General features: G+C 54.3%; 9 protein-coding genes across 9 annotated transcripts; 4 read left to right on the top strand and 5 right to left on the bottom strand.

Annotated features, from left to right (window-relative positions):
• Nucleotides 1-230: 230 nt before the first annotated feature.
• Nucleotides 231-2,089, bottom strand: MYCGRDRAFT_70356 (uncharacterized protein; the record flags this gene model as incomplete). Its single annotated transcript, XM_003853988.1, has 3 exons — nucleotides 231-380; nucleotides 447-534; nucleotides 587-2,089. The coding sequence occupies 3 exons, from the start codon at nucleotides 1,894-1,896 to the stop codon at nucleotides 231-233; spliced, it is 1,548 nt and encodes a 515-aa protein (XP_003854036.1).
• Nucleotides 2,090-2,418: 329 nt separating this feature from the next.
• On the top strand, nucleotides 2,419-2,903 carry MYCGRDRAFT_80151 (uncharacterized protein; the record flags this gene model as incomplete). Its single annotated transcript, XM_003854192.1, has 1 exon — nucleotides 2,419-2,903. A coding segment is annotated over one exon (475 nt), but the record flags the coding sequence as incomplete, so codon positions are not given.
• Nucleotides 2,904-3,757: 854 nt separating this feature from the next.
• SIT4 (SAP family cell cycle dependent phosphatase-associated protein) lies at nucleotides 3,758-9,967 on the top strand (the record flags this gene model as incomplete). Its single annotated transcript, XM_003854193.1, has 8 exons — nucleotides 3,758-3,768; nucleotides 3,856-4,516; nucleotides 4,877-4,964; nucleotides 5,095-5,270; nucleotides 5,628-7,826; nucleotides 7,897-8,622; nucleotides 9,226-9,814; nucleotides 9,912-9,967. 8 exons carry the CDS (start codon nucleotides 3,758-3,760, stop codon nucleotides 9,965-9,967), a joined length of 4,506 nt encoding a protein of 1,501 aa, XP_003854241.1.
• Nucleotides 9,968-10,562: 595 nt separating this feature from the next.
• MYCGRDRAFT_92039 (Ca2+-modulated nonselective cation channel polycystin) lies at nucleotides 10,563-11,701 on the bottom strand (the record flags this gene model as incomplete). The annotated part of the gene is made up of 2 exons (XM_003853987.1): nucleotides 10,563-11,045; nucleotides 11,099-11,701. 2 exons carry the CDS (start codon nucleotides 11,699-11,701, stop codon nucleotides 10,563-10,565), a joined length of 1,086 nt encoding a protein of 361 aa, XP_003854035.1.
• A 1,139-nt stretch (nucleotides 11,702-12,840) lies between these two features.
• MYCGRDRAFT_108817 (uncharacterized protein) lies at nucleotides 12,841-14,310 on the bottom strand (the record flags this gene model as incomplete). The annotated part of the gene is made up of 1 exon (XM_003853986.1): nucleotides 12,841-14,310. The coding sequence occupies one exon, from the start codon at nucleotides 14,146-14,148 to the stop codon at nucleotides 12,841-12,843; it is 1,308 nt and encodes a 435-aa protein (XP_003854034.1).
• Nucleotides 14,311-14,518: 208 nt separating this feature from the next.
• MYCGRDRAFT_38519 (uncharacterized protein) lies at nucleotides 14,519-15,190 on the top strand (the record flags this gene model as incomplete). Its single annotated transcript, XM_003854194.1, has 1 exon — nucleotides 14,519-15,190. One exon carries the CDS (start codon nucleotides 14,519-14,521, stop codon nucleotides 15,188-15,190), a length of 672 nt encoding a protein of 223 aa, XP_003854242.1.
• Nucleotides 15,191-15,250: 60 nt separating this feature from the next.
• Nucleotides 15,251-15,970, bottom strand: MYCGRDRAFT_39487 (uncharacterized protein; the record flags this gene model as incomplete). Its single annotated transcript, XM_003853985.1, has 1 exon — nucleotides 15,251-15,970. One exon carries the CDS (start codon nucleotides 15,968-15,970, stop codon nucleotides 15,251-15,253), a length of 720 nt encoding a protein of 239 aa, XP_003854033.1.
• Nucleotides 15,971-16,649: 679 nt separating this feature from the next.
• Nucleotides 16,650-18,340, top strand: MYCGRDRAFT_108816 (uncharacterized protein; the record flags this gene model as incomplete). The annotated part of the gene is made up of 2 exons (XM_003854195.1): nucleotides 16,650-17,566; nucleotides 18,247-18,340. 2 exons carry the CDS (start codon nucleotides 16,650-16,652, stop codon nucleotides 18,338-18,340), a joined length of 1,011 nt encoding a protein of 336 aa, XP_003854243.1.
• Nucleotides 18,341-18,494: 154 nt separating this feature from the next.
• CYP-50 (putative P450 monooxygenase) lies at nucleotides 18,495-21,731 on the bottom strand (the record flags this gene model as incomplete). Its single annotated transcript, XM_003853984.1, has 2 exons — nucleotides 18,495-21,565; nucleotides 21,617-21,731. 2 exons carry the CDS (start codon nucleotides 21,729-21,731, stop codon nucleotides 18,495-18,497), a joined length of 3,186 nt encoding a protein of 1,061 aa, XP_003854032.1.
• Nucleotides 21,732-22,273: the final 542 nt, after the last annotated feature.

The following is a 22,273-nucleotide window of genomic DNA, read 5'->3' as shown; positions in this document are numbered from 1 at the left end:
CCTGTCGGGAGGGCAAAGTAAAGGCAAGCTTTGGACACTCCCGCGACATTGTTGAGTACAAGTTGAATTATCTCATCAGGAGGTCTCGGAGGTCCCCACTCCCTCCGAGAGCAAGGTATCCATCCTGCGCTTGCCCCATATTGGCCCCTGCCAAGAAGGCGAGCTCATGCGAGAGGCTTGATATTCTATTGGTATCATCACCTGATCATTACTATTGGCTATGTCTAGTTCTATGTGCCTTTGCAGTACTCTACTACGATCTTCGCCAACTTTAGTCTATCCTCACGCGTGTGCAGAACGCCAGCATGATCGTATCCATTCCACCAGAGGACTTCCAAGCCGCTTCCCTTCCACCGATTGTGTTCAGCGTCGGACTCTGTCTCTGGAAACTCTGTCTGTAGGGTCATATGCTTCCGGCCAGGTGGCGGCGGCGAGTCCACGAGGACTGGATCTGGGATGCTGCCCTTGGTCAAGTAACTTCTCACCGCCCGGGTGTTCACAATCAGATCCTCCCCTGAAAGACTGGCCGTGAATCTGAAAAGTGTCAGTGTCGTTCTCGACCCATCTAGACCATCACCGCACTTACCTCATGTTGTGCTTTTCAATCAAATTCTCTATGTCATCCCTCCAAAGCACACACTCACTCCAGAAGAAATGTCTCCCAAGCGTGTGCGCCACTTGAGGGTCCTTGGAACCAAACCACCACAACTCCCACTCCTGCGCTCGGACAGGCGGACGAACCGTGAAGTTGTAGGCGACGTCTGGCATATGCAGAAGTATGCTCACAGGATCAATCAGAAGAGTCCCGGATATCCGGGCAGAAAACTGCGGGTCTCTCAGGACGTGCGAGCTGAGGATCGTGCCGTATGAGTGTGCAACCAGTACCACGCGGCCATGACCGAAGTGATGGTCGATCAAGGTCGTGAGTTGAGAGATGAACTCTGCTCGTCGCGGAATAGGCTCGGTGAGTCGTGATGAGATTTGCAGGATCTCGACTGCAAGGATGCCCACATGATCATCAGCAGCTGCGCCTTTATTCAGTGCAGTATGCATGTCGTCCAAGAAGTCAACGTGCGGCAAAATGCCGATTCCGATCCCGTGGAGATAGATGACTGGCAAGCGCGTCTTGGAGGTATGCTTCCGCAAGAAGTAGGACAGCTTCGGAGCTGGAGATACTCTGCGAGTACATAGTGCAGCCGGCCGTGGAGGGAAGACAGCTGCCAGACCTGTGAGAGTCCTGCGGTAGTACTTGAAGCCCTTAATTTTCAACAGAAAGATGGCGACAGTGTCGGCAAGCATCATCAAGCTGTACCAGGCCAGAGTTCGTGGCTGAATTGTGATCGGATCCAATGTAAGGCGCAAGCTCTTTGCCTTACCAGGACCATCTTGAAATGGCTTTCCCACCAGCTGCTCTATCCGCTCCACGTATTCATCGATCTCTGCCTCCACACCCTTCTCTTTCCCCTCGCCTGCTCTGCCTTCCCAGAAAGCCCAATTCACCCACTTTCTCAGCTCTTCAACTCCAACATCTTCAGGCTTCGCGCCGCAGAACCATCCACGCAAGAAGCTCTCGAAGTCGTGTATTTCAGAGCGGACCTTGTCAAACAGATCCAACCTCTCATCTCGCGTCCGGATCGGCGGGTGAACGGCGGCGCGTTGTATGCGTCGAGCATACCAAACGAAGAACAGGTAGAAAGCTGCTTCAGGCGCCCAGAATGTCCAAAGGAGGGTATTGTTCAAGAAGGCATCGTGCCCGAGACTCAATGCAGGCCAGACCTTAACGGCCAGGGCCCATGTGATATAGCCCAGACAGATTGGTCCATACAACTGTAGGCCGCTGATGATGAGTCGGATTATTCTTCGATTCGTGGGAGAATCCTCTAGCATTTTGACCATGCTCAGGTTGTGTGGCCGATTGATCGACGGGTCGTGAAATGGTTGAAGTCCTTTATCGGCGCCGGGGCGCTTGGTTGATGTATAGACATTGCTCTCGAGGAGAGAAATAAGAAGACTCACCGCTGTCTAGTCTAATCGTGACATTTGTCGGCGTTGAGGACTCCCTGGCCGCTTGTCCGATGTTTCAATGCCAGGCGCGTCATCTTTCGCCGTCTCTTTCTTTGCATGTGCGTGCTCCCAGGAACAGCCCAGAGTGGTCGGCAGTGGAGCAAGTGCCGCCAATCACCGAGCACAGGGATTCGGAATCGAGTCCGAAAGACTCATTGTTCTCGTTCCCTCGGTCCACTTCATATGAACGAGCATGGTCTCGTTCGGCATGTGAAGGAGATATGGAGATGGTCAGACCTGGGATGCGAGAACGACGTTACTCGAAGGATTCCGACCCTGATGTTTATTTATATTGGCGCCTGACTTCAGTTTCCATCTCTCCCTCGTTCTCGCTCCCGCGTCCGAGAAATCATCTATCCACTATGACAACGACGACGGAGCCGGTCTGCCATCTCCTCCAGCTGCCGGCGGAACTCAGAAATCGTATCTACGAAGATGTGCTCTCCCCCGGCGTCCTCTGGCTGACCCGAAACGCGACCAAACGCTTCGCCATTGAGCCCAGGATCTCACCACAAATACTGCAGACATGTTCGAGAATCTACAACGAGGCCAAGAATTTGATCTACACGGACAACGAAGTCATCCTCTCCATCGATGCTCACGACACCTTTGCACCCGTCATCAACGAGTCCCGTCTTCCGCAGCACGCTCTGGAGAAGCTCCAGCATGTCACTTTAATCGTGGATTGTACCGCAAGCCTCAAGGTCAGTCTAGAGGGTGTCGACTTCACTTTTTTGGAAGCTCTCGTGTCACTTCGCACATTGCGACTTGGTTTCGTGCTGTACAGGGGAGTCTACTTCATCGAGAAAGGCTTCGAGATGGATCTCCAACACCTGATGGTACAGATCTTGTTAAGAGTACCGGCTACGACGCATATTGAATGTCATTTCGAAGAAGGCAGCATCCAGTCCGAAGTCATGAACGGCATTCTCAAGGAGCGAGCGAGGATACGGCCAAGGGATCCCGACAGCGTCTACATTGTCTCTGCTGAAAAGGCCGACGAGGCTTTCAAATCCATCGATCCGTATTTTCGTGGTCAAATGTCTGCACGGACGAAGGATGTGTTTGCAGAGCATCGCTCGCACCGCACACGAGGGTTTGCGTCCAGGTAATAAGGTCAGCTCGCGAGACTCTTATGACAGACGGTTGCTACTGTATGGAATCTGTGGAAGACTTGCGACGATATACCTCCCTGCGTGGCTCCGAGGATCTTATAGTGGGTCGCGTCAAAGCACGAGGGAGCCGATGGCTCGGTAGGTCAGTCGATCTACCAGCACAGCTGTCAACATGTTCTTTGGCAGCGGCAAGTGCAGATAGCAGTACATGCTTATAGTGAGTACCTTACAGGAATGGAGAGGCATGTTCAACCTCATCATCGGACTTCCGGCACGTGCGCCCCGCATCGCTAGCTCAGAAAGACAAGCGCGGCAGGCGCGAACATAAAACCTCGACTCGTCGACTTTGGTTAAAACATCTATCACATTTCATCGCATCTGAAGATCTGCCTTGATTCGCCAAACGAGACATCTTGCAGCTTCACAACATTGGCTACCTACATGAACCAATCTCGCTAGCTCGATTGTACTCAGTCTAGTACTGCACAGAGCGCAGGCAGCTTCACAACGGGACAGAGGCAAAAGCTAGCTGCTCTGCTACTCTTGAGACATAAGAACAAATCACCGCCTTGCCCATCATGTCTGTCAAGTAAGTCATGCTCAATCTCGTTGCTCTCCGCCAGCTGCCAAAGGCGGAAACGAAAGGGTCCACTTCTAAACGATCTCGTCTTTGCAGTTGGGTACTTCTATCGCCGGCCACAAGCCCTCCATACACACCTCTTCCCAACGAACAGACACTCCTAGTCGCGCCGCCGCGGATAGGACTGTCAATCACGACACCTTCACATTACCCTGGCAAGCAACAGCAACCTTTCTCCATCACCCACACTCTCGGCACGCTCTACCTTACCAACCAACGAATCGTCTACCTGCCCGACAAGGCCACCGACAAATTCAAGAGCTTCGCGGCACCTCTCATCAACCTCCACGACTCGCACGTCACAGCACCTTTCTTCGGGCCAAACGTCTGGACAGCAGCACTACAACCTGTAAATGGAGGAGGCATACCCACACCAGCCGGCGGTGTGGTGGAGCTGAAGCTCACATTCAAAGACGGAGGCGCATACGACTTTTCTACGAAGTATGAGCAGGTTCGGGATAGGCTGCAGCAGGCGTTGGAAGTGGCGAGGTTGAATGGGGAGCAGACTGGCAACTCAAGAGGTGGGGCACTGAATGGGGTGGATATCTCAAATGTCAACCTGGAGGAGTTGCCTGCATATTCAGAAGAGAGCGATGGCCCGTTGCTGCCACCTACACATGCTGCGGTTGCGAATTCTCAACGAGTCGTCAGTCCGGTGTTGCAGCAGCAGGGAGATAGCGGTGATGCTGTTCAGGATGTGAGTGCTCAGCCTGCAGCCTCGAACAGCACATTCAACCCGCCTGACGGGCCACCTCCGGCATACGAGGACTCGAGGTAGCCGGGAGAGAACGTAGCATGCGTTCGAAGACTATGAGGCATTTACGGCAAAATTTGGGTTCTGGCCGAGTTCAGCGGGCGTACAAGACATGCGAAACGATACCACTGCGATGATATAATTGAGTCGACTGTATGATCAAATTTGGTGCCTCTCGAATTGATGAGATCGTGCAATCATGGGTAGACTTGAGTTCATCGATCATGTTGCTTCGGTCTATGGTTGTCGTTGTCGACTTGACCTGATCCCTTCAGCCCTGCCATGCTGCATGGCTCCAGGTAGTTTAATCGCTGGGTCAAGGTTCCATCTTCAGGGCCATGTGTCGGCCACATGATGAAACGGCTATGCACGATAGGACGCGGTTTCGGCAGTAAGCTGTACAGCACTGAAATCAATGGCAGCGGACCTCGCACAGTATGATACGAAGTATATAGTAGATGTTGTTAGAACTATGTCGCGGCCGACAACTGTTGGAATTTGACATCATCTGGCTCCTGAAGATCCACTCGGCAAAGAAACGCCGACACTCTCCCGGACGGACTCGACCACCACTCACCTCGAATCTACCCACCTGTCCCTCAAAGCTGTACACGACACGACACGACCCGACACACGAGACCTCACGATCCTGACGAGATCCCACGCCGCTTTTGCGCCTCATGGCTGTGCTGGTCATGTATGTTCAGCCCTGTTTCATACTCCATCCCTGCTACAGCTGAGTGGTCTCTGCTGCTGTGCGCAAGAAGCCACACGCGACCAACCACTGCAACCTCCACACCGCGGCCTGTTCACCGCTGGCTTCCCCAGCCTCACCCTCGTCACTCCGCGCCGAGGAAGACCTGTGCACTGACTTGTAACTGCGCGACAGCTGCCATTGACGCTCCTTCTTGCGACCTTTTCATCGACGTACGAGATACTCTTCCAGCGCACACGGCGCGCTCTCAAGTCGCAGATAGACGCATGATATCCTCGATTTCGACCTCCGACCACCACAGGACCTGCCTATCAGGCATCACCTAGCTACATACGTCAGACACGATCCACACACCAATACAACGATTTCCACACCATGTTCTGGCGATTTGGCGGCTACGCCAACATCTCCACCCTCGATACGATCCTCGACAAGCAGGATGTCACCGTGGAGGAATTACTCGACGAGAGCGATTTGATCCAGGAGCTGAAGCAGCAGAACAGCAAGCTCATAGAATTCCTGCGCGATGATGCGGTGCTGAAGAAATTGCTCACTTATGTGACGGCCGATAAGACGGACGAGGAACCAGAAGAGAAAGGCAAAGAAGCGGAGAAGGAGAAATCGGCCGAGGATGATGAGAAGACGACGACTGGTCTGTCGTTCTTTGGAAAGGGCAAAGGCCGGGCAAGATCCAAGTCGAGTTCGAAAAAGGACGGTGACGGTGAAACAGAGCAGGAGAAAAGGGAAACGCAACGCAAGAAGTACGCCCTTGTGTCGTGCGAAGTGCTGTCGTCCGAGGTCTGGTCGCTCACAGAGGCCGTGCTGGAGCAGCAAGATGCTCTGCGCGAATTCTGGCAGTACATTCGGAGACCTGCTCCACTCGATCCACTACAGGCCGGCTATTTCACCAAAGTCAACGAGACGCTCTTGGACAAGAAGACCGAGGATATGCTGGCTTTCTTCAAAGGTCTGGACGGGATCGTGCCGGCGATGTTGCAGCATGTCGATTGTCCGATGGTGATGGATCTGCTCTTGAAGATCATCTCACTGGAGAAGCACGAAGGCGGACAGGGAATTGTGGATTGGCTGCAAGGACAAGACCTTATACCGCTTTTGTTGAGCTACCTCTCCCCAGAACAAAGCTCCGCCACGCAAACATCAGCCGGGGACTTCTTGAAGGCAATCATCACAATCTCCGCGAACGCGACCACCCAGGACCAGTCCGTGATTGGACCAAATGAACTCACACGCCAACTTGTGTCGGAAGAGTGCATCAACACGTTGATACAAGACATGCTCCTCGGCGGAAACCCACTCACTGTCGGCGTCGGAATCATCATCGAGGTCATCCGCAAGAACAACTCCGACTACGACCTCGACAATCAGATCGGCCCTGAGCCGAAGACTTCCGATCCCATCTATCTTGGGACACTCCTCCGACAATTCGCCACTCATGTTCCGGACTTCATGAGACTGATTCGCGCACCGTCAGCGAAGAAGCCAGACCTCAAAGCTGCGTTTGGCAGGAAAATAGAGCCACTCGGATTTGATCGATTCAAGACGTGCGAACTGATGGCCGAATTGCTACACTGCAGTAACATGGGTCTGCTGAACGAGCGAGGTACGGACGAGGAAGTGAGAAAACGAGACGCGGAGAGAGAACGCCTAAAGGCGCAGGGTAAGTTGACTACGCCGAGACTACCAGACGCACACGACAACAGCTTCGATGAGTTTGGTAGCTCGGTTGATTCTCATGGCTTCCACCACGCCGAGCGACCGAGTCAGGAGGAAATGAACGAGAGGGAAGAAGATCGAAGACTGGAAGTACAGAATGCATCCGACGAAGATGGCTTCGAACAGGTCAATGCGCCCTCGGAGGATCAAACGGAGGACGAACCCGCCTTCGACGACCTCAACGACACTATCGACCGCACGACACATGGCGGACTACCTCTGTTGGAGAAAGTTGAGAAGAGAACTCCTTCCGACATCCAAGTCAACTCACCGACCGACATTGCCTCCATTCCCGCACCACTATCACCGAAGAAGCAAACATCACCCACGAAACTTATGCATTTCGATCCGCCACCTACGCATGCGGCTGATTCACCCACAACTGCTGGCGTGACCGACCAGATCAAATCGCTCGACGTCGACGAGGATACCGTCATGAGCGAATTCGGTCAGGCGCCCGCGGAAGAGGGTAAGCACACCTCCCTACTGACATCACGACTTGCAGCAGAGTGGCTAAGCGACATTGCAGACGAAGATGGTCCATCAGAACTCGAGCGCGCTCTTGCCCGACCCGAGGACAAGCCCGCACCGCTTTTCGTCAGGAAGGACTCTCCTACGAAGGAGGAGGTCGATGCGGACAGCTCACAAGACATCGATCAGAGCGTTGCGACGCTACACGGTCACGAACCTGCGCCTACTAATGGAGATCGTGCTCCATACGATACCGAGCTGGATGGTAGCCCGGTCGTGGGTGACCTTCTCAAGATTCAATTCGTGGAGCACCAGGTCGTGCCAACTATTCTTGTGAGTTGTCTTATTTCCTGGCCGACCGTGAGGTGATTGGGGGAATGTATCTGAACTAACCCCATCGCAGGACTTCTTCTTCCGCTTCCCTTGGAATAACTTCCTTCATAATGTGGTATACGACGTAGTCCAGCAAGTCTTCAACGGCACTCTGGACCGTGGCTACAATCGATCTTTAGCCTTCGACCTCTTCACGCCCACTCCTCTCAAAGATGGCGAGACCATCGAAACCATTGGCCTGGCTTCGGGCCACGATATTACCGACCGCATCCTTGACGGCCAGAAAGCCTCGGACGTTTCGCAAAAGGAGCGGAACATGCGCTTAGGCTATATGGGACATCTGACACTAATAGCAGAAGAAGTGTGTAAATTCGGTAACAAGCACCCTCCAGAAGCTCTGGATGAGGCCATCACGGAACGTGTCACTCGTGCTGAATGGGTGACCTACGTGGAAGGAGTTCTTGCCGATACTCGCGACAAGGACAATGCCGTCCTCGGCGGTGTTCGCCCCGAAACCGCCATCGGAATCCGATCCATGGGATCAGGAGGTGGTGTCTCCGCCGGCTTTAGCAACAACACAGCCAACACGCTCGCAAACGCCGGTCTAGGTGGAAACGGTGGCGGTATGACACCGCAAGATACTCTGGCGATGTCGGAGGGCACTGTCGGCCAGTCATTCGAGATCAATGCAGGAACGATGCTGAGTGGGTTTGGGGATGACGACGACGACGAGATGGAAGACGAGGCCATCACAAGAGAAAGGGACAGGAGAGCGGCATTCGAGGACGACGAACAGGTTGGTGAACTTTCATTTGATGTCGACATGGATTATCGATGATGATGATCGATCGACTCCCTGCACTGCACTGCACTGGCGCGATTATACCCATCACCCACGCACATTGAGCATACACTTGCACTGCATGTGGATCTGCACATATCCCTACTGCACCCCACCAAGCACATCACAGACAATCATCAAGAAGGACATGAGGACGAATTGAAACACGAGCGAACACGAGGCGGGACGAGGGGACGGAAACACATTGTACAACAGTCAAGGACGTCGGGCATTGTGCAGGAAGAGGAAGCAGAAAGAATCAAACCATTTGCACACCAACCACCACTCGCTGCGAGTCTTTCTTGCGCCCCTCGTCTTGCTTCCGCGTTCCGCTTGCTGTCTTTCGTCTAAACATGCACTGGTGGTTTTGCTCGCAGATACGTGCCTGGAAATATGGAGCGGAGCAGTGTTGACATTGCATGGCCTCTATCACCCCTCGTCGCCATCCCGCCCGACTTCTCCCTTCCCTACCGTCTTCTTGGCTAATCACTTCCCTACCTACCACTACCTCTCCCAAGAGCAAGCAAGCAACCCGCGCTAACTTCTCTCTCTCATCAGAACTCTCTCAACCTCTCCCCCGAAGCCCACACCTCTTCCGCTCCCGCACCTTTGAACATCCCTCCTTCCCGCGCCCGCCGCACCCTCGCCGCCCGCCTCGCGCAAAAGTCCAACCAAAACGCATCCGGTAACCCGGATGAGGTCGAAGACGAATTAGCCCTGGATCCCGACGCGGCGGACGCGGCGGCATTGGAGGCTGCAAAGGAGATGCCGGATAGTCCGCCGAGCATTGATCTGGACGCTGCGAGCACTGCGGTGGCGGGTAGTGGTGCTGCGGCGGCAGCGGCGGGCGATGCGAGTGGTGTAGGAGCCGGACAACAGCTCAGAGCAAGTCGCTTTTCGGGATTATTCAGCAGTTCCGACTCGGATGATAGTTCGGGCGATAGCTCATCTTCTCCGCCCGCAGCTGGATCTCGACGGAGTGGTGTGCCTGATGACGAAGACGCCGCGGGTCGGGATGTCACGTTGGAGAGGGAAGGCGGTGATTACGAAGATGATGAGGAAGAAGGGGAGTGGAGTGATACGGGGTTTGGGACGAGTTCGGGAGAGCCGGTGGCGAAACGGATGGGAGGGAAGGCGAGAAGACCGAGTACGACTGAGGCGAAGGTTCGGGTTCCGCTTGATGATGGTGATGACGATGAGGAGGAAGAGTTGGGGATGGGGAGGAGGTTGACGTTGGGTGATAGGCAGAGGAGTGGAGTTGAAGGTGGTGGCCGGGAGTGGGCTGCACGAGGAGGCATGAGAGGAGAGCTGGAGGAGGAGGAGGAGGATGAGGATAGTAGTAGTGGAGACGAGGGTGCTGTGACGATTAAGACGAGGAGGACGAGTTGAGCTGAGTTTGGCGGGATGTAGTGGGTGTCGATAGGGGAGGCTACGACTTTGGGTGTTAACCCTGGCGTTTGGGAAGAGGCGAGCTGCATGGCAGGCGGGAGCTCAAGACATGGAATTCTTACAGAGACACGACTTGGCAGACTTGGTTGTGCAATTCGAACAGAATGGGAGATGTATGTATATTAGCCAGGGAGATTTACCAGGGACTCGGGATTGACGAAAGACTCATCGTACTCCTTGCACACTCTCACACTGTGTCCACTTCATTCCGCTCGTCGACCACTGGCTCCCTTCAGTGTTGTCCTCACCCACACCGTAATCGGCCGATCCGCGATGGGCCCGACTCCCAACCCGCAAGGCCCATTTCCAAATATCGGATCTCCAATCGTCGGCATATCCACTCCACCTTGAGGGATCCCACCCTTCGCATCGAGCTGCTCGATGTTCAACAACTCGAACATGTAATCTTGCTGCGTGCGGCACTGACTCCCGCCGAACAGGGAACACTACCCAATGACCTTGCTCGCATCATCAGGATCCACGCGTCGATCGAAGATGAAGAGGTAGGAGGACTCGATTGGTGGGGTATCGTTGCTGCTCCGGGGTTCCGGAGTGGCCTCATACATGGAGAGATTGAACGCGGCGTTGCAGCAGTTGAAGGAGTTGGATGTTTCGATCTGTTGGAAGTTGTCGTTGTAAAAGTTGGGAGGGGCATTAATGAAGGAAATAGGTGCGGCGGAGACGGCGTCGGCGTAGTTGGCTTTTGTTAGACAGGGTTCGTTGACGGTGGTCGTTCCGACGATGCTCTCTTGGGTGGAGGTGGTTGTGAGGATGATGTTCGCAGTACGGTGTATGCCGGTTAGGACTGTGGAGTTGAAACGGAATGCTTCCAGAGAGATACTTACAGTGCTGTAGTTGATGATGGTGCTTGTGGCAGTCACCGTCTCTTTTGCGTTGGGACACACGATGGAGGTAGCGGCCTTAGTTACCTACCACGCGGATCAGTACATGTCGTGTCAGGTGGGTTCTTCTTGATACTCACTGTAAGGATCTCGGTATGCGGACTGCCGGCGTAGTTCGTCATCGCAGTCTCCTTCTTCGTGACACAGTTCTCGTTGTTGGTGTATTTGTGATACTCGACGCTCTTTGGTTGCGACTTGGCACCGTAGCTAGGTGGATTGGGAGAGGTCCGTCGCGTGAGGCCCTCTTCGGATCTCTTCACGTTGGTACCATTGGTGAATCCAGGAAGAGACGACTGGACAGGAGTGAAGTGCGCCTGAGCGGGCACCACGATCGTCTTCTTGACATCGATCCTGGTCGTGGCCGTAACAGTCGATGTAGCTGTGATGCCTTGGCTGACGGTGACAGTCTTCGTGGTGGTGGAGACACCATTCTTCAGATCGGTGACTGTAACATAGGAGTCAACGGTCACTGTCTCGATGACTTGATGAGCGTTGGACGCATAGCCGGTTGAGGTCTCCGTTATGGTACATGGTTCCGTGTGAGTCGACCATTCAGTTGGCAGATAGCACTCATCAGGCTCGCCGTCGTAGGTCATGGCTGTATAGCATGATGTTCTGTCCTCTGCCAGGACTTGGCGGATGAGGACCGCAGCGAAAGCGTAGAAACTGTTGGGTAGCAGCATTGATAGTGACAGATCAGTGAGATGATGGTAAAGAAGTAGTAGCTGTGCGAAGTCCAGGCGAGGTCGGTGCTGCCTTTATATGCGCTCTAGGAGGCTTTTTGCTGTCATAACACTGGGACAATTGAACCGCTCATCCCGCGCATAGCGTTGTCGGCGCCACCAATTCGAACGACATGCGGACGATCGAGTCAACTGCTTAGAAGCCATCAAAATAGAGCCAAGGGCCTCATTGGGGAAGAATATGTGTCCATCGAAGGTATGGCAGAGATGAGAATGCAAGCCATAGCCTGATGCCACGATTTGAAGGATGCTCATTCGTGGTTTGTTGGCTAGTGTGCTTGAGCCGTCACCTTATTTGGTATGCTCTTCGGGAACTCGTCTGTTTGACGTATAGGACCAGGCGAGGACGTGAACACAAGTACACACCGTAGTCCCGGCGTTCTTGCTTGATACGAAACCCGGCTTTTCGTTCGCAACCTGGCTGGAGTGCTTCTTGAATTGGACACCGGAAAGCGATCTGCTGACAAGGCGCATCTTGCCATTGAGATCGCCCGCAGATAAGGCTGAGATATGCATCGTGGAGATGGCGCCAGCATTTTGTGGTTAGCTCGGCCTTGTGCCTTCCAGGCTCCTGGTTAGCTCAGCCTTGTGGCCTTCCTCTTCCCGTCCCATCGTGGCGAAGACCTTTCGCACGAGACGGATTGACGTAGCAGATGTGAGCTTCAGTCGGTCTTCCAGGTCTAAGTAGCTCCGACTCCATGGATCGAAGTGGTGGATTGAAGCATGATGAGTTTTAATCGAGGAGGAAGGAAGGACGAAGTCTGAACGTTTTCCCAGATCGAATTTTAGGTTTGGCGCTAGTGAGCCGTGTCGATGTCGTGTCGCATGCACTCCGAGCTGCGTGCCTGATGTGCCTACTCTTGTTTGGCTCCACGGGCCAAGAAGTACTGGGCGAACAAACGTGGGAGGAAGACGATGTTCGTAGTGAGCGCTATGTGCCCGTTTTCCATTCATGCGTCACTGCTATCAGCATTCGGTATCATAATCCTATCCATACTTTCCCAACTCCGTCAAACCTATACGGTATGCACAATCGCTCATTAAACCAATTTCAGTTTCATGCCATTCCCATCCTCCGATCATTCCAAGTCACTGTCCTGTCCGCCGCGTCTGTACCCGCCGCTCCTCGCCCCACCACCACCAGCCTTCTTCTTCGTCGGTGACCCACTCGTTCTCCTGCCATACTCGGTCGAATACCTCGGATTCTCACTCGCTCTCGGGCGGTACTCGTCGTAGTAACTCGCCGTCCGCGTCCCGCTCGTGCTCTGCGTATATGCCGTGCTGAGAATCTCCGACTCGGGACCATTGTTATATGAGAAATCGCGCTTCTTCGGCGAACCTGAACGATCTCTTCTATTCTTCTGCGCATGTGAAGGGGAGGGTTTACTGGGACTCTGGGCTTTGTGCGGTGGTGCCCGTGGAGCAGCGCTCTCCCGAGCGAGTGCTGCAGCGGCGGCTTCGGCTTCGCGTTTCCAGCGGCGTTCCATGCGGGCGGCTTCTTCACGTGCTTTACGCTCCGCGCGGTCTTTCTCTGCCTGGCGGTCGGATTTGGGGAGGATCGGGTGAGAAGAGTTGTCGGAGACGGCGCTTTCAGTCATGATCTCGGAGCGTTCGCTGTCGTAGCGGGAGGAGTCGGCGACGCGGTTGAGGCCGCCTACTCTTGCGACCTTTTCTTTTTTGTATTGGCGAACGTCGCGGTCGCGGTAGCGGCGTGAGTGGTGGCCCGCTTCGAGGTCGGGTTCCGAGCGTAGATCGCGCATCTCGGAATAGACAGTAGGTGTAGCAAATGTCTCGGTCATGGTGTCGTCAGAGTAGGTGATACTGTGCGTATTACCCCATCCTCGTTTGGCGAGGACGCCCTTTCTGCCCTTCTCATCTCGTCCGACCACGGACTTGGCGATGTTCTTCTGCCAGGCGTAGCGTTGGGTGCCTGCGATGGTTCCTCCACCGAGCTTCGTACTCTTGGTGGCATTACTCAACGTCTTGCCGTCTGGTCCCTTTCGCCGGAGCACGGTGGATTTGTAGTCGTCCCAGTCGCCCTCTTGGAAGTGGAAGCCTCCGTTCTTAGCCCAGAAGAAGAACCACAACGCCGCGAGCACCATGCCCACTCCGAGGATGGCGAAGAGTGCGAAAAAGCCGGCATTGTTAATACTTTCAGGAGGTGTCACACCTGCGCCATGTTGTGGAGCAGCAGGGCCTGCTCTCTTGACGAGATCTAGGGATCTGGCTTGGAGAGGCGATGCGTCGCGGGCGGGTTCGAGAGGAGGAGTATGGATGTCGGCGGATCGGCGTTGAAGAGACGATAGACTACGAACGTCTAGCTCGAGCGAAGAGACGTTGATGTCGGAAATGGTGTCTTCGACGGCTCGTTCAACGGCGGGCGCCATGATTGATAGCTAGAGGCCGAAGCCTTAGCGGAAGTTGGAGCTCGTCGGGCAATCGTTGGGCGGTGATGTACGGCGATATGGGAGGATCTTGCTGCAATTGTCGCTTCAGTATGTGAGAAATGAGTGTTGTTGTAATTGATGACTTTCCTCGAGAGAATTGCGGCGATTCCGACTTGGTTGTCTTGAGAAGTTGAAAGTGGCTGGACGCTCACCAGCCATCTCTGTTTACCATGACGCACCTTCCCCGACGACCGCGACGGCCCGGCACATCTTCCGTCCAAGGGTTCCAGCCTCAGGTGTCTCACCAAGATGAGCGACATACCTCACCTTTCTTCTTTCTCATAACAGCTTCATGCCTTGAGCCCTTGACATGACCTTTCAAAGGCTGTGGCAGCGCTTGAAACGATTCCTTCTGTGCTGTAAAAGCAGTTCCTCTAGAGGCTCTCGGCTGCCAGCGCCGGTCCTCGAGGCAGGGCCAGACACACCGCCATGGCCACCACAAGACATCCTGAACCACCGCGTTGCTTACATGGCGCAGATCCGCGCCCGACCACCGCGAGCAATCAAAGGCACTGAGCGGGACACTGCTCTGCACTGTCTATATCGCATATACGAGCATCTTGTCCTCGACGATACAATCGGCTATCGGAATGAGATCGAGTACTTCTGGCATCATCGTGGATGGCCCGTCGCTGATATACCCGACCCAAAGGATAGCGATCCAGCTCGCTATGCATTTCTGTCTGGTATTCCGCAGCTTCTTGTGCGAGCGTTCAACAACAATATCGGCATTGGTCTTGCCAGGTACACTCCCGCTATCATCAGCCCTGAGGAGGCTGAAGCTCTACAGAAGACACCAGAGCACTTGAAGAATTACGAAACGGTGCCGGCGTGGACGCTGCGAGTGAAGCCTTTGTCCAAGGTCCTGTCAATCCCGATGATGTACGGACCGGATTTACAGCTCCCATTGGATACAGAGCTCGACCTGACGTTCCGGAAGTTGAACATACGACTTGGCGTGCCTCATGTTTCATTCACCTAGCTCTACACAATAAGGATTTACACTGATCTTTGTTCTTCCACTCAAGCTCTCCACATATGCTTATGCCACCAGACCGTCTGCGCGGTACAGTCGTCGATACTCGGCGTTGACGGTCTGAAGGTCAACATCGTCCACGCGGAAGCCGAACTCGACGCAGCGAGCCTGGACTGAAGCCCGACTCTGTGCTTGGCCTCCGTTCTGCTGGACATATTTGCGCAAGTAGGTAGCGGCATCCGTGACATCGTACGGCCGTGCTCTCGCCATTTGCTCCGCTCGCCGGTCCCGCGCCAGCCGGTGTGTCTTGGATGCGAGAGCGTAAATCCACGGCGCCGCAACAATTCTCAGGCCATGCTTTTCGAAGACGATCTCATTCTGTTGGAGGGCTTGCTCGGTGATCTGCCGGTGCACTGGCGGCGAAAGCCACATCTGCGTCTCGTTGTTGAACCACTGGGAACCCAGAGGCTTGCTGCACTGTCTCTCCGCGAAGTGAGCCGCTTCATCGATCGCTACGCGTTGGTCGTTGTTGAGATGGGTGCCCATGAAGTCAAGATCGTGGGTGGAAAGCCTGGAACCAAGCAGCAAGATATTGACAGCTCCGCCGACGGCAATGACTGTCAGCGTCTGGCCTTTGGAAGCCAGATAGTCGCTCATGTATGTGAGGGCGATGCGCATCGTTTCGCGGTCAATCTCGTGGTCGGTAGCTTGAATCGGGACGCCGTTCGCGTCAAGTCGCGGGCGTGGCACCTGGAGGATGAGGTCCGATGGGCTTCCAATCTGCATTGGCGGTGGCTCTATATCTACGCGTGGTTGAACTTTACGCTTGACTTTCGAAACGAGGCGCTTCATCGTTGCAATTTCGGGACGGTGATCTTATGATAAGGAGAGTTGAGGTGGCACCAGACTTTGTGGGACACTGATACTCTTGTATACTCGGAGTCTACTCCAAGCTTTGGACTCACGGCAAAACCCTCATACCAGACGAGGCTTCGACAAGGCTGTCCAGGCTTGAAACATTTGGCGCCCGTCAAGTAGAAGAGCTTCGTCGCCTTAGCTGGCGCTTCGCACGTGCATCAATCAGCTCTCTGCGTGCATTTCAAGGCACCTCTGCGAATCTATGAGCACAGCCCGCGCTTGAAGCGGCGACTCTACACTGCGCCGCTTTCTTCCTTGCCTTCGACTCCTTGTCACCAAGAACCATATCCGCTGTCACCAGCCAACCGACGACCTGTCTTGCCCGAGCAGGCAGGGCTTCGGTTGGAACCTTGGATCCGCGCTTCGAAAAGGTCACCAAGGTGCTCCGGAGTATCGCAAGATGCGCACGAGCAAAGATAGAACTACCCAGCGATACGCGCTGGCCTCGTTCGCGCGCGCTTCACGGCCAATGCCGCCGGCTCAGTTCGCTCAATTACCTCGAGACATTCGGCGTTTGCCACTGAGTTCTTGAGCAGCGCCTCTGAATATGGCTACCGAAACGCCCGTATTACACCTTCGACTCCCTCGACAAAGGTTGCGGAAGACTGCAGCACATCTGCTCGAGCTGCGAAACGACACAACACTGTCACCAGTTCCGCGCGAGAACCCTCTGGAACCCTCGGTCCGAATCGTCTGCATATCAGATACGCATAATCTGCAACCCTCGCTTCCACCCGGCGACTTGCTTGTCCACGCGGGAGACCTCACTGAATGGGGCACATTCGACGAACTACAAAAGCAACTCAGCTGGCTCTCCTCCCAGCCTCATCAGTACAAGATCGTCATCGCTGGCAACCACGATCTTCTCCTCGACGACCACTTCCTGAACCGACATCCTGAACGTCGCGATTCGAAAGGCCGGACGAGACATGACCTCGACTTTGGCTCCGTGACTTATCTCCAGGATGAATGTGTCACGCTATCGTTCGCTAGAGAGAAACGCTCGTTGAGTATCTACGGGTCTCCCTGGACTCCTCGATACGGTACCTCAGCATTCCAATATCCTCGTGACGACGACGTATGGAGTAACCGGGTGCCAGCTTCTGTCGACATTCTCATCACTCATGGTCCACCAGCTGGATTCAACAATATCAAACCGTCGGCCGGATGCTCGTACTTACGTCAGGAAGTGGCGAGAGTGAAGCCCAAATTGATGGTCTTTGGACATATACACGCCGCGAGGGGCGAGCAAACGGTCACGTTTGATGCGGCGCAGTCACTTTATGATGGCATCGTCGAAGGTTCGCGAGGGTGGGAATCTGTTCTTTTGCTCGCTGGCGCGGTTGCGTGGGCTCAGGTTCAGCGCTGGTGTGGTCGTGAATCGAGGAGCACGAGGATGATCAATGCGGCGGTGGTTGATGGAATGGATAAGGAGGTCGCACTAGCGGCCTTATCTCTCGAGCTGTGAGGCGGCTACGAAATGGCAATTTTCCATCCAACGAGTCTCCCGAAGGGCATTACTCGACAAGGCATCCGGGATAGGGCTTGGATGAGGTGCATTATCTCAGGGTGCATGTGGCTCGAATACGACATTGCAACGGATCACGAAGCAGAAGGGCTTTTGAAATCATCCTGCGCGCTAAGGCTTGTCACTCAGTCTCGATCGAACGCACGATAGTGCTAGATTGGGGTACATCATCCGAGTCTAAGACTGCTCCCGCGCAGAGTACTACTGCACCAGCAGGCCCGTGAAACCCAAGCAAACACTGCAGTCCGGGATCATCCGCACAAAAGCAAACAGATATGTTCAACAAACTTCCCCTCTCCAACCAATCAAGTAAAACCTCCCATTTGGCCGCTTCGCAAGAAATCGGGCTTGTAGTAATATAACGAAGTGGAAATCGGTTTTCTGGACTCGTGAAGTTTCTTTTGCTGTTTCGTTCGTCGGGTATGGAAAAGGAGACTTCTTCTTTTGGCCTGAGGATTGATTGATCGATCGAGTGAGTGATTTCGGAGTGGTTTGATATTGTTGTTTTTGTTGTGATGTGTTGATGTTGCGCGAGTTCGAGCCATTGTTGATACCAAGTGTCCCTCATTGTGGTCCCATGGACGCATAAGTCTGCTGCTAACCTACTATTCGACAGGATTCTTCGTCTCTGCGAAATATTCATCGACGACAACCTCTCCATCAAGATCATCCCTCTACAACAATCTCTCCGTCCTACAGGCATTTACTGAGGACCCCTTTCCGCACACGTCCCTGGGAACACACACAGACAAGCACAACCCCTTGAAGGCTCGTGCGTCGTCGACTCACGATGAACACGGAGAACCTCGATACTAACAATTCGTTCAATTAAAACCTACCTCTATTACCTCACTACCTCCACCCCTACGAAAAGATATCACTCCAATACCTCTCACCCCTCAACCCCTCAAACCACTTCTTCGCCTCCTCCTCCGTGCACCCCTTATACTCCACATAAATCCTCTGCACAACATCCACCAACGCCGCACCCACCACACCCGCTCCACAAATATACATACACGCATCCTTCTGGATCAACTCCACCATCTCCTTGCGATCATGCCACACCCGATGCTGCACGAATTTACACCCCTCACTCTTCTCCGGCGCGAAAGTGTACGCTCTGCGGACATCCACGGCCCCGGATTTCGTCCAGGCGTCGAATTCAGAGCGGTACATGTCGTCTTCGTCGGGGGCGTTGCAGCCGAAGAAGAGGATTGCTGGACCGAGGTTCTTGCCGGCTGCGATTTTGACGGCGCGTTCTTCGACGAAGGCGCGGAAGGGCGCGAGTCCGGTGCCGGCGCAGGCCATGAGTACGGGTTTGCTGTCGTCTGAGGGGAGGTGGAAACCTGCGTGGCTTGGTCGGAGGGCGACTTGGATGTGATCGCCTGGTTGTGCGCGTGCCATGTAATTCGAGGCGACTCCTAGGAAGCGTTTGCCGTCGGCTGGGGAGGCGGGGTTGGCGGGAGCGTCGAGCACGGAGTAAGTGAGAGATGCGGAGCCGGGGTCAACAAGTGGGGAGGAGGAGATGCTGTATTGCCTTGTGCGCATGCTGGGAACGGCGGCAAGGAATTGGGAGAGTGTATAGGTCGCTGTGGGGTAGGTTTCGAGGAGTTCGAGGAGGGAAGGGGTTTTGGTTTTCGCGGCGGGTTTGAGAGAAGTGTTGGTAAGGGACTGGCGATCCTTTTCGTCTGGGATGGTGGAAGCGAGTTGGGAGATTTGCTTGTCGGTCGCGGGTTGACCTAGTTCGACGTAGGATGCGAAGACGTCGAAGGCTGAGATTGGTCGACCAGTGGGGATGGTTGTTTGGGAACTGCTGTCGATGGTTATGGTGGCGTCCCAGGTGAGTTTGAAGCGAGCCATGGCACGGCGAACGGAGGGTTCGGGGTTGACGGGTAGCACGGTGAGGTAGTCGCCGGCTTTGTAGTCCGTGCCGGGAGGGAGCTTGAGTTGAATGTGCCGTTTCGCGGGTTTGCCAGGTGCTGTGAGCAGTTTCACGTCTTGGACGACTGCTGCTTGGACATCTTGTCGTAGTTGTTTGACGCGAGATTCGGTGTCGACGGTGATGCTGAGGCCTTCGTCCGAGGATGCGGCTGATTTGCCTGCGCTGAAAGCGGCGTCGACTGCTGGCCAGAGTTTCTCGTCGGTCCATCTGTCGAAAGCGTTGAAGATATCGCCGTCACAGACATCGGCAATACCACGATCGACAAGGCTCTCGGCTCCCTTTTGACCCATCACTTCGTCAATGAGCTTGGGCTGTCGCTGATACGTCGTTACCCACTCCCTGTTGCCCACACCAAAAACGGCATATTTGCTCTTCGCCAAGCTCGAACTTTCATCAGAGTTCAGCCATTTGGAGAACTTCATCGCATTGTCCGGAGGCTGCCCTTCATAACTTGCGGTGATGATGACTGTCGGCTTGTCCGCAGATATGGAAGACATTCCGTTGTCGAGCGTGTCCACATATGCCTTGTAGCCTCTTGACTTGGCAGTGGATCCGAGCGATGATGCGAGTGACTCACACGTCCCGGTGTTGCTGCCATACAAGATATTGATCGTCGTGCCAGCGCTCTCGACTGCAGCCAGCGAAGATGTTCTCGCATGTTGAGTCGTGGCTTTTGCTGACGAAACTTCACCGGAAACTGACACCGCGCCCAGTCGCTCCAGAATACTCGGATCCCGCATAGTAGCACGCATCGTGAAGTTCTTGGGCTTGATGGTCAACGTCATCGCGACTTCCAGCTTGTAAGATGGATCGGTCTTCCGGAAGTTGAAGATTTGCAACAATAAGGCGACTGTCAGTAAAGCCTCCTGCCATGCGAATGCTCTTCCGATGCACCCTCGAACTCCATTACCGAAGGGTTTCCAAGCATGTGCTGGCAACTTGTTGAATATCTCATCCAGCATTCTTTCCGGCTTGAACTCGCTGGCGTCAGTGCCCCAGACTGCTGGATCGGACTGGATCTTTGCTAGCAGACAGTTGATGCCTTGTCCTTTCTTGACAGCATACTGACCACCAATTATATCGTCCTTCAATGCCGTGACTGAGATGGCTGGTGCGGTCGAATGCAGGCGAAGTGTCTCTCGAAGGCAAGCTGTGAGATATGGCAATTTCGAAAGATGGCCGACGTTGACTGCGCCGGAGCCCACGACCTCGTCAACTTCTTGCTGTGCTTTCTTGTAGGCCTCCGGACTTGAAGTGAGCTCGTAGAACAGGAAAGACAGCAGTCCAGAGGTGGTTTCATGGCCGGCCACGAGAAACGTTACCATGTTGTCCACGATGGAGTCGTCGGTCATTCCAACGCCAAGCTTGGGATCTTTATTGTTCAGTAAGGCGTTCAGCAAGTCCTTCTTCTGAGTTCCCTTCTCACGACGTCGTGCGACAAGTTCCGTCGACAGCTTTCGCAAGTAAGCGATGTCCTTGTCGAACTTTGCTCGTTGCGCTCGGAGCACGTAGTCGGCGACATCGGGTCTCCTTGCTCGGTCGCCGGCCGCTGCGAGAACGCCGACCATGGCGTCTACGAATGGATGTAGATCGTCATGATAGAAAGAGTTGAATCTCATATCCATCGAGCAGAGCGGAATGGTATCCAGGGTCAACCGCGTGAAGTCATCAGTGACTGCAATGTCATGATCGGGACCGAATCTCGCCCACTTGAGCACTAATTGCGAAGCGATGTCGTGCTGTTCTGCAAACATGGACTGGATCGGAAGAGGACCGAATGCTGGCATGAGTGTGCGATGGGCGATCTCCCAATTCGTTTCACCAGGGAAGGCTGTAAACAGTCCATCACCGACGACATTCCGCAATTGCACCAACGGTGCTAGAAGATGCTTCTGAAATCGTGTCTCGTCGCAGACTTCGGCAAAGAGCTTGTGGGTTGAAATGAAGAGCGCCTCCTTGCCGATGAGGTTCAGCTGGTATATTTCTCCTACTCTACGTCAGCTCGTGGTCGCTGTGTAGGAACATCATATTACGGTCGTACCGTAACGATCTGCGAGGCTATTCAGACTTCCAAGAGGGTAGCCCATGTCTATGCTCGGTACGTTGCCGATGAGCGGCAGACCCCATGGCCTGGGAACGGTCTTTGTGGACACCATGATGGGTGAAAGAAGGGCAGATGAGGCGACTGGGACGATGGTGATCTCTCCTCCGGTGTTATACAAAGTACCTCTCCACGATGTGAGACTCCGTGGGGGGAGGTCGAGGCATATGTTGACGTCTCACTCTCCACGCTCGCCGCAGCAACATGGTCTTGGTACCGAGAGATGGCGCCCCTCGTCCGCAACGTTTCGGCAGGACCCATTCTTTCCAAACTTTGTCTGCCACACGATCGAACGCTTGCGACAAGAATGGTTGGACGAGCAGGGGCGTCCAGTCATTGTACATACCGATCAACAATCTGATGGCTCGGGAACGACGACGTTCACTCGTATGACAGGCATCCAGCATGTCGTGTGGTGATAATCGACTGGCATGTGAAGACCAAGCAACGGTCAGACTCGGCGAGCGATTGGCTGGGTCGTTCATATGGAATCCACAATTCAGCCACAACGTGGTCGTTTTGCTCAAGCCTATGATATCCACGCTCAGAGCCGCAAGTACACATGCGAGCTGCGATTCCACTTGTGGACTCTGTAAA

Source organism: Zymoseptoria tritici, chromosome 3, assembly GCF_000219625.1.
Source record: "Zymoseptoria tritici IPO323 chromosome 3, whole genome shotgun sequence".
In the NCBI taxonomy this organism is placed as follows: domain Eukaryota; kingdom Fungi; phylum Ascomycota; class Dothideomycetes; order Mycosphaerellales; family Mycosphaerellaceae; genus Zymoseptoria; species Zymoseptoria tritici.
This window is presented reverse-complemented; position numbering and strand designations above follow the sequence as displayed.